The following is a 16,839-nucleotide window of genomic DNA, read 5'->3' as shown; positions in this document are numbered from 1 at the left end:
ACATGACAGCTACAGCTGCATACACATGGTTTAAGCTAATGTCAACTGTTTCCAATGAAGTTCATGAAGTCTCTGTCAGCAAATATAATGAATATGCGATGAAAACTGAAAGATCATGCCATACTGGGACACAAACCTTGATTTATGAGTATCGCACAGATTTTCAATTACCGTGATATATTCATTACACTGCAGGTTCAGTGTATGAGAACAATTTGCTATAATTGTAGGTATATCACTGCATCTTTGTTACTTTCATCGCCATCGATGTATTTTTTTCGTTTCAATACATTTATTAATTTCAATTAGTAAAACAATGATCAATATTAATACCATACTGCTGGAGTATGCTCTGAATTTTATGAAAACTGGCATTTGTGCTGTATTGTACTCATAAGTGTGAAAAGTCACAAAACAATTCGATGCATTCTGTAAATTTATTACCTGTGGTTTAATTTCAAGTGGATTTGTTATGTCAAGAAATGAATGTCTATTCATCCTCTTAACACTATTAAAGAATGTTTTCCTGTTGAATATGGGATGTGTATATGACAGATTTACAAACTTGGTCATTCAGTTCATCACAAGAGTCTATATTCACATTTCTCTTATCAATGGACAATAACTGTTATTTACAAGTATGGAACTAACCTGTATTATCCTTTCCACTGAATAATTAATCTCATTTTTACAATGTAACTGATATTTCTTATTACACCTTTAATTATTGTTTCTCCTCTTGAAATGATAGGATCTCTCATCAGTTTCCAACTTCTAACAATAGTTTGCATCTTCCTAGATTTCTCATTTGTTTTCACATTGACTGAAATTAGATGCCATCAGCTGTTAAATCTTTCTCATTAATCATTGCAAGTACTTGAATCTTCTAAATCTGCATTTTCTGTTTATATTAAACTTACTGTCAAAGAGCTTAAGACTGAGTACAAACTATTTCACTGTCATGTTAGACTGGTCGTAGATAAGTAGTTATAGTTGTATTTCCTAATTATTCTGTAATCAGTGCGACTAGTGATGAAAGTTGGGGTTTAAGGAACTTGCTCAGAGATGAAAAAATCTTTGTTTCCCATATAAACTGGTTGTTTAATTTTTGAAATTTATCACCATTCAATAGTTATTCCAAATTTAAAACTTTCATATAATTTTATATAATTAAGACTTTATGTTGAGGTACATGTGTAAAACATAACTGTATGTCTTTATGTAATGAGTGTCTTGCCAGACTCTGTTAAATATGATCCTTTTCCATTCCATACTACCCCTCCATTGCACAGTTAACTTACTTCCCTCTGTTGCGTATTATTTATGCATTCTAAAGTTAGTACTTCAGTTTCTGTCAGTTGTCCACAGCACACTATTTTACTTTCCTGTAGTATTATCTTAGGACAGTGACTTAAGCTCGTTAGTGTTACTCATGAGTATTGTATAAGCTCGAATATTCTTTTTTAGATCACCATTGATAGAATGATGTAAACAAAAGTGTTCTTCTTTCTACTTCATGATCTTGTAACTATGTACAGTTTTATCCTGAGAAACGACATTTAGTCCTCCTAGTACCACTGCAATCAGTATGACCCCATAAGCACACTGAAAATATACTCTGCCTGGTTTTCAAGCCTATTATTTTCAAAATATATACTTTCTCCCTTTGTGCCAATTGTATGCAATGACGTTTTGTTCACTTCTATATTTACAACACATTAAAATTTATTCAAGTTTTTTGCACCTAGTACCACTAGGGTCAGTGTGCCCCTGTTTAAATTGTTTGCTTGTTTCTTGAATGTAAAATTTAGGAAAATAGAATGATGATAGTTACTTTGAGCAGCCATTATATGAAACACCTGCAACAATGAAAATATTATTTCAAACCCATTTTTGTACTCATTTGAGAGTTCTTGCCTCAGCTATTGTTGTGTCATTCCTAGTACCACTTGGGTCAATATGAGCCCATTGGCATATTGGAAATCTACTCTCCCTGGTTTTCAAACCCATTGTTTTCAAAATATATGACTTTCTCCTCCTGAGCCAATTATATTCAGTGATGTTTTGTTCAGTATTATACTTCTAATACATTAAAATTTATTCACCTTCTTTGCACTGAGTACCGGTACCACTGGAGTCATTCTCTTGAACATAACATTTATGTTACCTTGTACACATATAATGTATATTTTTATGTTAGTTCACTAAAATACTGCCAATATATCCCATGTAACTTGCTTGGTGTCTTTATGACCCCACTGATGCTCAGTAAAACTAAAATGTCCTAGCAGTGGGAGGGTTAAAAACTTTTGCCTACATAATTGTCATGAGAGATTCAGGAATCGTTGTCATAGTTAAAATTTATCATTTGTTTTGCCATCTCCATTGGACATTTATTGTTTTAATGTGACTAGTTTTATTCTAAGTTGATGGTTCAAACAGTTATAATCCTTTCCTGCAAAAAGTTTTTCTGACAAGCCCCATTCACTGTTTATTGTGGATCATGTTGTTACCAAGTGAAATAATGAAGGTTCAGTAAGATAATGTGTCTAATGATTTAAGAATATGAACATGTACACATGGCAAAACAGAGAGTGAGGAATGAAGTAAACGACAGGACAATTTACTTAATGAGTATAATAATTGTGTAAGTGTATATCTTCATAATTAATTAATTTGCAAAGTATAATGTGTATGGCACATGACTATACTGAAGAGTTCTGTCAGAAACTTAAATGGTTTTTCAGTACATATATGTATCACGTGTAGTTATTTACAACACGTTCTATGCTATGGTCCAAAGGGACATGATAGGGGGAAGAGGAAATGACACATTGGCCATGACTTTAAATGACAGAGTAGATTTCTGCACACACGTAGTTAGTGGTTTCTGTAAAGGAGAGGAAGACTTACAGCATCGCATTGGCGTGTGTTTCATAAGTAATGAAAATAACGGCATTACATCTGGAATGTCTCAGTCGTGTTGTGGTAAGTCTTTGGTGAAGTATACACCACAGTGTCTGTTTTTGGACTACGACTCACTGGCGCCAGAAGTAGTCAGGTAGAAACCACAATCTGACCAGAGCTGAGTACACCACAGAGTGTCATTCCAAGTCTTTTAAGACGTCGAAAATCATGTTGTTCCACCATAAGCTGCCAAATAAAACCTTTATAATTGCTACCTTCGGTTGTCACAAATTACTATCAGGTATAGGAATTTTTTGCATTCACAGTGTCTGTGTGGACACATATACGATGTTCACTTCCTCTCTGCATCATGTCAAGAAGCAAACTGAACCTCAAAATGGTTCACATGGCTCTAGGCACTATGGGACTTAACATCTGAGGTCATCAGTCCCCTAGACTTAGAACTACTTAAACCTAACTAACCTAAGGACATCACACACATCCATGCCCGAGGCAGGATTCGAACCTGCGACCGTAGCAGCAGCGCGGTTCCGGACTGAAGCGCCTAGAGCCGCTCGGCCACCGCGGCCGGCTAAACTGAACCTCAGAAACCAACACATAACGATCAGAATCTAACACATAACGACGTCCTAATTAAGAGTCTAAGGGGATGATGCTGTAACACTTTACAAGCATCCTTCATTGGATGTGTTTTACTGTTAGGTTATTGACAGGCAACATTTTCTGAAGAATGTGTAAATCTTATCTAACGCGCAGTTTGTGTTTTTGAGGTTATGTGGAGTAGAATTGACGTTAAATTTGTATTCACAATGACTGAGAAGATTTCTGTGCCTCATAATGATATGTGGCAGTCGAAAGTGGAAGTTATAATAAAGGTTTCTTCATAGCAGTTGATGGTGGTACAGTACGGTTTTCAGCGAGTATCTGAAAGTTATAGGGCACCGTCAACTGGAAAGCTTTTGCGACAGTTCTGAGTTACATGGAATGTAGGACGTAGGCCAAAAAAGGGTTGATCGATATTAGTGTATGAGAAGATGTTTATCTGGACTTAAAAACCGTAAGACATTGTTGGTTAGGTACTCCGAAGGGCTGGTTCAGCCACTTAATTACAAATGTTTTCCTGTACTTTGGGCACAACCTGATTTTTTCATCGTGAAGTGTGAGAGTTGTTTGTTTAAGTGTATCTGATAAAGTGTAGGTGACCCTAATGGGTCCTTTTTTGTGTTGGACGATGATGAGAGATGGATGAAACTCGGTGCCAGCATATATCCTACTCTTCTCGAATAATGCCAAGAAGTCTGCCTTATTTAACGTCTCTTCCCGTCAAACGGACGGCCATCAATAGTGCCACATATCCTCACTTCATGAGACACTGCAGAGAGATTCGGAATTTAATCGTGGTGATCAATACCCCTAAACTGAGTATGCAGCCAACAAGACGTGGGGTACCGTACCCATGTGGTCACCCATTCTCAAGCACTCTCCACGCCTGACGTTCCTTACATTCGGTGCTCTTAGAGGAATCAGTGTATTCAACGAGATAAGGCCGTTGAATACTCTGGTTCTTGTATGATCTAGACTTAATTACATACTGAAATTCGGCCATGACTGCAAGTTAACTGTCTTCAGAGCGTACGGGAACCGCACTTTGGCCACGAACTATATACCAAAGGCTCAGAGCAGTAGGTCTGTAAGCCACACCTCCGGTATTGTGTGCCACTGTTACGTAAGGACAGAAACGAGTCCTTTTATTGTAGTCAGTAACATCAAGAATGGACAAAAACTAAGTGAAGGAAAGTGCTCTTCAGATATGGAACCCGTTCCGGGTTGCAGCATCGACCTCGTCGCACATTCGCCTGGATGGAAAATTTTAGCCACTAAATCACAGGAACATTGTACAATGAGACAATTCTCATACTGGCATAGTTCAGAAAAGGGTTGGCGTCCTCGTTCCTGGACTTAAGGATGGCCAGAGGAATACCAATACCCTCAGATATGAGGTACAACAACTGCATGTGTGACTTCTCAGAGTCGGTCCACACTTGCTTTCAGGGTCGACAATGTCCGTTCGTATCGAGATACCCTGGTAGATGTATTTATCATGGCTGAAGATATTCATCGCATGGATTCTACAGATATGAAACCTGTGGAAAATACTTGTGATACTCGGAGATACGAACCATATTTCCGGCACCAGCCGTTTCTTACGAATGGGATCGACTGTCAACAGACCACCCGAACTATTTTAGTTAGAACATCCCACGTCGCTGCCAAAAACTATCTGGCAGCCACATCCTTCAGCAGACTTTTTGTTACTGTAGAAGAGTTTTTCGTGGTTGTGCTCCATTTTTCAAAATGCGTACTTTCACGTTCACAACAGGTTTTTGGACATAATAGTACGTAATATTTCTTGTGATCACTTGATTCCACAATGCTTCCGACATACAGTTTGAGGAGTATGCTCATTTTCCTCCAGTATCCTATCAACATCGGGAGTCCCAAGACTTTCGTCAGAACTACACAGAAAGTAAGCTGAGTATACTGAGATGAGGAACCCACCACCGGAAATTAATATTTCATTAGGTACAAAATGCCTGACGAGTAATGCATGCAATACAGTTTGTCATTGTTGTTGTGATTTTCAGTCTAAAGATTAGTTTTTTGTAACTCTTGGCACAGTGTCTCCTGCGCAAGCCTCTTCTTCTCTACATAGCTACTACAACTATTTGAACCTGTTTGCTGGAGGAAAGCCTTTGTCTATCTCTGTCATGATAATCTCTCACACTTCCTGCAGTCACTACACAATTTCTTTAGGCCTCGGGTTGCGCTCTCTCAACCGGTTCAGTATTTTGGTCCATTTGTGACATACATTTCTGTCTGTCGCAATTTGATTCAGTACATTGTTATTAGTTTTCAGGTCTACCGGTCTATTCTTCAGCATTCTCCTGTAGCACCACTGAAGCTTCCGTTCACTGGTTGTGTGAACCGTTCATCGTTCACTTTTCACTTCCCTCCAAAGCTACACTCCAGAAAAATACTGGTAAAAATAGACTTCGTAATATTAAAATTTCTGTTCTGTGTTAACAAATTTCTCCTTTTCAGAAAGGTTGTTTCTGCTATTGCATTTTATACCCTCTGTACTTCAGTCGTCGTCAGTTATTTTGATGCCCAAATTCGGAAACTCGCCTACTGTTTTAAGAGTCTCATTTCCTAATATTATTACCACATCTTCGCCTGAATTAATTCGACTATATTCGATTATCCGTATTTTACTTTTGTTGATGTTCATTTTATAACCTTTCTTCAAGATACTGTCCACTCCGTTTACCTACTTTTGCAAATCCTTTGCCGTCTCTGACAGAAGTTTCTATTTTCCTATCCCTGAATATTAATTATCTAGCCAAAATTCTCCTTGTTAACTGTATTTAATCCCTGCTGTCTTAAGAATTTCAGAGCATGTATTCCAATGAAGATTGACAAAAGATTTGTCTAAATCTAGACTTCTATAAACGTTTATTTTTTTTTTTTTTTCAACTTGTATTCCATATGAAGTGGTAGGGTCAGTACTGCCTCCCGTGTTTAATTCATCTCGAAAACAAACTAAAATAATCTTCTCCAGGGTGGCTTCTATCAGTTTTTCCATTCTTCAGTGCATAATTCTTGTCAGCATTTCTCAACTGTGATTTATTAAACTTATGATTTGGCAGTATTCACAACTGTCAGGCCATTTTCTTTTGAATGGGAAGTATTACACATTTCTTAACGTGTGATAGTGTTTATAAACCGCCTATGTTTCATTTTTATTTGGTTTATAGCGGGACCTGAAGATGACGCAAATTTAGCATTGAAACTAGTCGTCTGAATAATAAATACCTTGAAAATACGGCTGTGGTGTTCCACTTCCATTACTTTAGTCAGAAGATTCCTGGGACTCCCATTTCTGTATATGCATCGTTTGCTTGAAGCCACAGAATCTAATTTAACAATATATTCTTCATTTCTGGGCACAACCAGAATCAATTGTTTTCATATTACCAAATCTCTGGAAAATGTGATACTTTGTTTTCGACAGTCAGCTCCCTCATGTCATATAGTCTACCGTGCCGAATTAGTATCGACAAGATTTTCATAAATAGTGGCCAACAAGAATTTTTCTCCTACAAAGTAATGGTATTTTACATAAACGATTATTCAAACTTTATCCAAGCAGCTTTCCGAATTCTTTAGAAAAGGTGACAGAAAATAAGCAGATCGGGCCAAGACCTAGTAGACATAACCATATTATGCGAAACCAAATATTTTATCGCATCGAACAGTCAAGAAGAAATAACAGTTCAAAGAAACCCGTCCGTATGAAATAAACGTAGGTGCGTAGCCCTCTCACAGATTCAAGACTTCTTTACGACGAGGGTGATCAGCGAAGGCCTTTTTCGGGTTATGGCTTTAAACTGAGTTTCCTCACAGACTGCATAAGATTAGGTCTAAACAAGTCCGTTTCAAGTCAGTAGTCCCTAAACTGCAGAAATGAGCCCCTGTCTATCCTTAGAAACTGATAAAACCGCTGTGTCTTTGACTAGGGCTACCTAATGTCGTTTTGCTTCATGTCGTGCCCTATGAAGCAGTCCTAGTACCACGAAACCCATTCACATAGCCGGCCCAAGTGGCCGAGCGGTTCTAGGCGCTACAGTCTGGAACCGCGCGACCGCTATGGTCGCAAGTTCGAATCCTGCCTCGGGCATGGATGTGTGTGGCGTCCTTAGGTTAGTTAGGTTTAAGTAGTTCTAAGTTCTAAGGGACTTATGAGCTCAGCAGTTGAGTCCCATAGTGCTCAGAGCCAGCCCATTCACATATACAGAGTTAGTCTTAAGTACCTGTAGGTTTCGGGAGATAATTGTGAAGAAATTACACGGTCGTTACATTAATGTGACAACCGTCTACGTTCGACGTCAACGTGCAATAACCACTCACTGACGGCAGGTGGCAGCACTAGCACTGGAGAGTAGGTAAAACGTACCGGGGAGGGGGGGGGGACGCGATAAACAGTGCAGTCGTTGCCACTATGTGGAAAAGGAGCGATTCATCTGACGTTCAAAAGGACACGACCATAGTCTTTCGCGCCAGGCGTGGAGGCATTTCCGAAAGGCTAATGTTGGAAACTGTTCGCAAGCCGCCATGGTTAAAGTATACCAGACGTGCAATTTTTGAGCAACCGACGCCCAGATGAATCAAGGAACTGCCAACAATGTCTTCTCAATGACTGTTCAGCGAACGCTGCTATGTATGGGCCTCCACAGCAGGCGTATTGTTTGTGCGCTCAAGCTTGCTGCTATTCACCGGCGACGAAGGCTGGAATTTGCAGGACAGTGCCGCACCTCAACGTCCACCGAGTACCGACAGGTGGCCTTTTCATACTAAAAACGTTTTATACTCCGTCGGAAAGATGGCCTTTGACGTATACGGCTCTGCAACAAACTTGGGGAGTGTCCAGTCCAGTGAAGAGATTGTTACGGTCTGGGGAATGTTTTCGTGGCATTCCTCGGGTGAACTCGTCACTCTGGAAGGCACAATGGACAAACAGAATCTATCATTAGGGACCATGTCTACCCCTACATGCAGTTTGTTTTTCCTCAACACGATGGCATCTGTCAGCTGAACAATGCTACGTGTCACTCACTCGCAGCGTACGTGTCTGGTTCGAAGAGCACCAGGGTGAGTTTACCCTACTTCTCTGCCCACCAAATCCCCCAGATTTAAATCAAATCAAGAGTCTGTAGGACCACTTCTATGGGGCTGTTTGCCCCATGGATCCTCAGCCGTGAAACCTATCACAGCTGGGCACGGCACCGGTACCGGCATAGCTCCACAGCACTGTCGGTGCATTCCAGACCCTCAATGACTCCTTTTCTTTACTTCTGCGCTGCAATAAGTGGGTATTCAGGCTTTTGTCAAGTAGTCATATTAATGTGACAGGACAGTGTATTAGACAAACAGAAAATATACATTTCAGCGGAAAGTTGTTAACTCAAATTAGAGGTGGGCAATATAGGCACCGTTTGTGACGCTCTGAATATCAATATGTACCTTCGATTCCTTACAATCGTTAACACGAAATGCTCGAGGGAGCTCGACAGTAGCCCTCTGTGGAAATCTCTTCATTGGTATTGCCTATCTCCAGGCGCGAACTGATTCGGCGTGACAATACAGAGCGGATGACTTGCCTACATGTTCTGACAGCCTTAGTGCAACCACGCCATGGGGAATATTAGGAATCAAAACTTAGAGAGATGATCTATACGCCGATAAGTGTCAGTTTTCTGTATGTCTTGTAGTTTCTGCGAGGTCTGCTTCTGAAACCGCGGAGACGTTTATCAACAGCCCTGTATAGCTGACTGCACAGTGAGTCTGCGATTTTTCGTACAATGGAAAATGGTTCCTGTACACATTTCTGCTGTTAACTCCAGTGTTTGAACTTCTGTGTATAGCTATTTGAAGAAAAACTACGAAATAAATTATTTTAGTGCAGGGTGAAATCTGATGCATGCACGACCACGATGACTTGCTTTAAAAGAGATTGATAGTAATGTTCTTGAGACTATGAAAATAGACCTTGTGTGGTCGAAATTTGTTCTAGATGAAACAACTCTGAATACGTAATCCTCTCTACATGCTCTGGGTTATGCACTACAACAAGTCAGACGTTCCATAAAGCACACAATTTTAGTATGCTACCACACAATCATTTGGATTCCTTGTACAAAAGATGATAAAAGTCATTAATATTCTCGAACCATGTCTCTAAAGGAGACACATTCCTTATAACAAAGTGAAACAGAGTTAATGTTAGTACTATTTAATGCTATTCTATCCACCAGTTCAAAGAGTTTTATAAAACGTTAATACTCTACTGTTTGTTATACAACATATATTTTAAGTATGCTCCGCTCGAAAGCCACAGCTGCTGTCTCTGCGTGCGCTCCAAATACTCATCTCATTTGAGTAGCACTTTCTAGCGTTTCTACCACATGTTTTGTGGGGAGAGCACGATAATAACACACGAATTTGATGTTTTCGTCACGGAGCTTCCTAAAGTAGTTTGGGACGCCCATTGCCTCGATAATATTAACGACTGTACGAAATAACGTTTTGAGACAACAATGGAAAATTGTCTAAATGTTATTAGAATAATATTGCAATGGCATCAGTTCTGTAGGACTGCAATGAGGTGGAAAAGTGAAGAGGAAGCACACACACTTCTAAAATAGGAAGTATTAATAATGCAAAATGTGCAGGAGAATTCTCGAACAGACTGGAAAGAGGGAGGGAGACATGAAAGAAGGTCGTGGGCAGCGTCAGGATATCTCAGTAGGAAGAGCACAGTCCGCGGAAAGTAAGATGCCGTGGTCGAATCTCGCCTTGAAAGACAATCTTAGTCTGTCAGAAAATTCCACTACTGCGTATACAAACTGACGAATGAAATATTCATTCCGCGTATACGATCAACTCGAAATCTTCGAAGTTGCGGATATCTGCCCCCCCTCCCCCCCCCCCCCCCCCCCCGTGTCCAGGTGCGTACTTCTCAAACAAATAAGAACGCTACACTACATTAAACGAGCATACAAGAGACTCTGGTAGACAAAATCGCTCGTGGTGTGTGAATAAATCAGAAAGAGCACTGGTTACAACACTACTCGTATTCGGAAGGAGTGGGGATCGAAATTCCCTTTGAAATAACCGATTTAGATTTTCTCTATTAAGTTAACTAAATAATGGAATTATTCTTTCAAGAAGAAAAGAGCCGGTACCTTTTCCCTAACCTATGTCAAATAATGACTATTTTTAGAACGAACGAATAAAACTTACTGTTATAATGTCACTGTAGCAATATGTTGTTTATATTTACATGAAAATCATAATTATCACCAGAACAGCTGCCAACAAAATTCTTTTTGTTTTATTTCCATGACTAGTTGTGATTTCAGGCTGTGATATCAGTTATTTCTCCTTCCGGTCTTCTCGAGGAAAGTCACTCTGCTTCTGCTCTGGTCTTCCTCTTCCCGTTTATGGACTGTTTTGGACTCCTCAGAAACCTTATACTTCCTCGGACTTCCTCATTCTAGTTGCTCTATACATCTATCTAAGCGTCTTCATTTGAGCTTCTTGCCCATGTCTTAGCTCTGTACAGAAAAGGTCTCACAGCTTTTTATTTGACGTTCCTTTGGATTTGACGTTTAGGCTATGTTTCCACCACCAAATATTCCAGAATTCTTAAGCAATCTCCCAATGTAGTTGATCCTATGTGATTCACCGCCGGAGAACCAAAATAGTTGCAAGAAATGCAGAACAACTTCTACATTAGCTGTGATGGTTGTAGTTATATCCTTCATATAATAAGTAGCAGCTGTGGAAAACTAAATGTATAAAACACTCGTACCTATATTTTGAGGTTTTTTCCCTTAACGAGGTTCGTAACTGGACCGCAGTCTATTTTCTGCATCGACGTCCGAGATACAGCGAGAGCTGGCAAGGGAACACTCTGGGACACTAACATACCATCGTTACGTAGCTTTTAGCACTATAAATTTATCTATGTTATTCAGAGGGTACTGTTTTTAAAATACTGTAGCATTTGTCTTCATTTTGTCATATTTTTTTTAATCATTTCTCTCTGTGATAAGTGGTAAGACAAAGTAATAGCTGAAGCTTTGTTTTCGGAGTTTCAACCGAGTTACGGTTCCGTTTTTGCACATTGTATTACGGAGACAGTAATATCCTTCTCCAGGTACTCCGAGCAGTATTCTTACCCTACCTTTTCTCTTTTTTCTTCTGTTCTCTGTATCTACCCTCTTGGACTCAACATGAGTTAACAATTTCCCCCTTCCCTCCTCCCAGTTCATGAATTTAGTGTTTTAGTGTTTTAATTGGTAGCATTTCCATGTTTATTCAAGTACTTACTCTCTCTTTTCACCTTTTTTTCTTTTGCTTTCTTTCCTTCTTTTCTTACTATTTTATCATCGTTTTTTCTCTCTCTCTCTCGTTTTCCCTATATCCTTCCCTGTTTTCCTCATAGTCCTTATGCACTATTTATTCTACTTTTCATTTCTCTTCCTCTCAGTTTTGACATCATTTTCCTTCTGACATCTGTGGACTTGCTTAACAGTGTTCTATGTTGGACCACCTACTGACGCCTCTTCTTTCATCTTTGACTTCCCTCACCCTCACAAGTGTGTCGCCTTCAACTGACTATTTGTAATAAATAACATTTTTCTTGAAACGTGGAAATTGGGCTCTCGGAGGTTTGAAACTAGGTCTCTATGCATTAAGGCATCTTTCACTGGAGTTTGTTTATACTCTCGTGCTGACTGTACTAGCCGTTGCGAAGCGCACATTTCTTCTTTGAATCTTCCCTATTGCTCTCAATTCAGCTCTAAAAATTTTCAGGCCGATGAACGGTACTCAAGAATTGGCTGAACGCGGTTTTATAAACCATCTCCTGCATGGGCGAACTTCACTTTGCTTCTCTCGACACATCCGAATTTGGGCTATAGCATCTTCAACATCGGATTAAAGCTCAGAATAGTAAATTATATCAGGGAGTTTAAAGAAACGAGCTGGTGGCATGTAAACTGTACTTGTACCTTTATTTCAAAAGTATTGCCCAGCACTGTTGATGCACTTGTCCCACTGCGACACATGTCGGTAGATGACCGTCTGGTAAAATTCTTGTGGTTGCTTTGTGAACCAGTTCCGAACCTTCTGCTCCACTTCCTTGTCTCAGGTGAATCGTTTCCTCTCAATGCCATGTTTAACTCATCCGCAATGGCATAATCGCAGGAGGAGAGGTGCAGAGTGTATGGAGGATAACTGAGGACTTCTCATTTGAATCTATGCATGAGCTCCTTGACTGTGTTTGCTCTGTCGTGGAGCTGACTTGCTTAATCTTTCCCGCACTTCGGTTTTTTGGATGATATAGATCCTGCACGCTTCTAATGGAGATATCGTCGTTTTGTCTCGGGTTCGAAGTGATGACACCACGTCTCGTCTCTAGGAACCATGCGTGACAGAAGCTCATCCCCTTCCTTGGCACAGCACTGTTGATGTTGGAGATAGACTTCCATTCGACATACTTTCTGTGCTGGTTAAATACTTTGAGGCACCCTTTGGACGCTCACTTTGCGACATTTGAAACTTCTTAAGCACTTTCGACGCTCAATCCGATTTCTGCTACAATGGCCGTACTTAAACTCGTCGCTCTTGAATAATTTGGCCATCCACCTGCTATACAGTGTCATTAGTAATGCGGTGTATCGTTCCAGACCATAAATCATTGGCCAACGCATCCGTACTTCCCTGAATCTCTTGTTCCACCCCTTGACTCTAGCAACGGACATGATGTGTTCTCCGTACACTGGTGCCATTCCTTGATGAATTTCGGTTCCCCGCACTCCTTACGCTGTTAGGCAACTCAGTAACCTCATTTTCCTTCTTTTGAAGCCTCCACTTAACTCTTTTCTGCACGACTGAGTGTAGTGGACGGTCGACGCACACGACTATTTGCTCTATTGCCACGTGGGTGTGCTCCCATGTCCCTCTAGCGGCGAGTCTGGGACGCACATGTTCTTATAGGGATCGCATCTTTCTCCACAGGGAATGACATTACGATTCTTTCAGCGCTTTTATTTTTAAAGCCCTCGGCTCGTTTCTTTTTGAACGCACCTTACAAATTTGAGCTTGTGTATAAATTATGGGAAGGTAACTCTTTGGATAGAGACCTGTCAACGGAGATCCTAAATCGAACCATTGCTTAGCAAAACGTTTGAAATATGGAAAATGCAATGTAGTACTGTTAGAACTGAAGCTGTGTGGGTGGATCGTGAGACGTGCTTGGGTACACTACCTGATTAAACGTATTCGGATATCATTGTGTAATGAAGAACTGACCGCTAGATGTCTCAGGATATGGATCCACCATTATAAAAGGAGGCGGGGAGTAGAGTGTTGCCATTAGAGAAACAGTAATACCAGAGTGGGTCGGCCAGCAGGGCTCAGTGACGTCGCCCATGGACTAGACTTTGGATGTTACATGAGTAACAAATTCATCAGGGAAATTTCGATCCTTCCGAAGCCGCCCGGGACGATCGTTGGTGATGTGATTCTGAAGTGGAAGCACGAAACCAAACCAGTCAGATCTCATGTACTGACAGATATTGGTGTCGAGCATTACGGAGGTTGGAAGATCGCATGAAATTAGCGGAAGGAATCACTCGTAAGTTCTAAAACGCTGCCAGCATTCCAGGTAGGACAATGAGGCGTGTAGGGAGTGAAAAGTAGAGTACAGAGTGGTCGAGCGGCTCCTCATAAGCCAGCCATTTCTGTAGTTAATGCTGAGCGACGCTTGAGGTGGTATAAAGAGCGACGCCACTGAATAGTGGGTGACTGGTAGAGTGACGAGTCACGCTATACACTGAAACGAAATGATCGTACCGCATTGGTGGCCGGGAGCCCCATATGCAGAATTTCGGCCGCTGAGTTGCAAGTCTTTTTAGTTGACAACGCACTAGATGACTTGCATGTGGATGATGATGTAAAGATGACGAGGACGATAAAACACTCAGTCTCAGATATGGCCGGAAATCGAAAGCAGGCCCACTGCACGATAGTCAGATGGGCTGTCCACTCAGCTAGGAAGGCGGACACGCTACACGCTGTGGCAGCCTGAGAGGAGGGTTTGGTTTTCGTGAATGTCAGCAGAATATTACCTGGTATCGTGTGTAGTGTCAACAGTGAATATGGAGGATGTGGTGTTATGAAATGTGGGTGTTTTTCGAAGTTAGGGTGGGGTCCCCTTAGAGCGCTTGTGCGGAAGGATATGAATACATTTTACATCATTACGTATTGCGTACAGTTAAGGAATATTTCGGAGAGGTTGATTGTTTGTGTGAGGATGATAATGCACCCTGTCATAAAACAACATCTTTGAGGCAATGGTTTGTGGACAATAACATTCCTGAAGTGGACGAGTCTGCCCTGTGTCCCGATCTGGACCAGATGGAACACCTCTGCGATGAGATCTCTATGTGGTGTCACCGCCAGACACCACACTTGCTAGGTGGTAGCATTTAAATCGGCCGCGGTCCGTTAGTATACGTCGGACACGCGTGTCGCCACTATCAGTGATTGCAGACCGAGCGCCGCCACACGGCAGGTCTAGTCTAGAGAGACTCCCTAGCACTCGCCCCAGTTGTACAGCCGCCGTTGCTAGCGACGGTTCACTGTTTACATACGCTCTCATTTGCAGAGACGACAGTTTAGCAAAGCCTTCAGCTACGTCATTTGCTACGACCTAGCAAGGCGCCATATTCAGTTACTATAATTACTTCAAGAATGTATTCTGAACAGATAATATTGTGAATCATGTACCGTCAAGAGCGACGTTCATCATTAATGGATGAAAGTTAAGTATGAAACTAATTACGTCCGCTTTCTGAATTCTCATTCCTTGACATGTTCCAGACCTCACGTCAGTAGAGTTCTTCCCCCCTCACGCCAGCCTGCGTGAGCTAAAACGCGGCATTTCGGCCTCCACTCGTAACACAAAACTCTAGTATCTGTGGTTTGGGCTCTGTAGGAAGAGTGGGCTGCAATTCCTCCACAGACATTCAGCCACATAGAAAGTGTCACTAACAGATTTCAAACCGTTATGAGGGCGAAAGGTGGACACAACTCATATTAATGTCCACTAATAGACGTTCAGATACTTTCCACCAGATAGTGTTGATCGGTAAGGGCATTACTTACAAAAACGCACACCAGAGGCAAAATGATTCATTCTGGAAAATCGTAAAACAGCTCTGTTAAGACACCTTGGAATAGTAGAGAGTAAAAAGGAAGGTCCGCAGGGCTGAAGTAACGAGTGCAGACGGGGATGACGACAGCGCGGGTGTCGGGTCGCGGTCAGAAAGAGAAGAACCTGAAGGTCGAAGTGACGAGCGAGCGGACGGCGCGGCGCAGAGACAGCGGCCAGGCCACGTCGCCAGAGGCGGTTGCGGGGGCGGAGCGCGAGTGTCGGCGTGACTGGGGGCGGAGGGATGGCTTACCACTGCGCGCCGGGCGCGGCCGCGGCCGCCGCTGCGGCTGTGGCTGGGGGCCGAGGAGCGCGCGCGCGCCCCGCGCCGCCTCACCTCGAGCTGCGCCTCCGCCGCCTCCGCCGCCTCCGCCGCCGCCGGCGAGGGCGAGTGCGGGGGCGGCGCCAGCACCACGAGGCTGGGGCTGCCCGCCAGGATGTCCCGCAGCTCGCGCAGGAAGGCGCCGAAGAAGGGCACGACGCGGCACTCCGACATCGCCAGCGCCCGCGCCAGCGCGCGCTCGTACTCGGCCGACATCAGCGCCGCCGACAGGAAGTCCAGCACCGGCAGCGACTCCTTCTCCGTGATCGACAGCCAGAACGGTTTCAGCTTGTTTGACCTGCGGACACACAGCGGAGTGGCGCACTTAGACGTGGTAAACCAGATTCGCATAAAATTCAATAATGGCTAATACTGGGAAAAGACATTATGGAAGGTAGGAGGCGAGGTACTGGCGGAAGTAAAGCTGTGAGGACGGGGCGTGAGTCGTGCTTGGGTAACTCAGTTCGTAGAGCACTTGCCCGTGAAAGGCAAAAGTCCCGAGTTCGAGTCTCGGTCCGGCACACAGTTTAATCCGCCAGGAAGTTTCATGATGGAATTACATTTTCCTGGAGACACTAGCTATGGCCGACGAACTTCGTTCCGCCTCTGAAAATCTTTATATGTTATAGCTGACCCGGCAAGATTTATTTTGCCATATAAATTATCTCTAGTCTATAAGAATAACGTATACGTCTGACACAATGTATACATGTAAAACAATAGCCGTTGTTGGCGGGAGCTCGTGACA

The 16,839-nt window shown here is 42.3% G+C and overlaps 1 protein-coding gene across 1 annotated transcript in view; it reads right to left on the bottom strand.

Annotated features, from left to right (window-relative positions):
• The window catches only part of LOC126153857 (uncharacterized), a 1,728,205-nt gene that overhangs the window by 155,947 nt on the left and 1,555,419 nt on the right, over positions 1 to 16,839 (bottom strand). Inside the window, exon 41 of the mRNA XM_049916098.1 lies at positions 16,107 to 16,389. Coding sequence (XP_049772055.1) covers positions 16,107 to 16,389 — 283 coding nt within the window. The remainder of the gene's footprint in view (positions 1 to 16,106; positions 16,390 to 16,839) is intronic.

This window comes from Schistocerca cancellata, chromosome 2 (assembly GCF_023864275.1).
Source record: "Schistocerca cancellata isolate TAMUIC-IGC-003103 chromosome 2, iqSchCanc2.1, whole genome shotgun sequence".
Lineage (NCBI taxonomy): Eukaryota > Metazoa > Arthropoda > Insecta > Orthoptera > Acrididae > Schistocerca > Schistocerca cancellata.
Note: the sequence above shows the minus strand (reverse complement) of the source record. Positions and strands in the feature narration are given on the sequence as shown.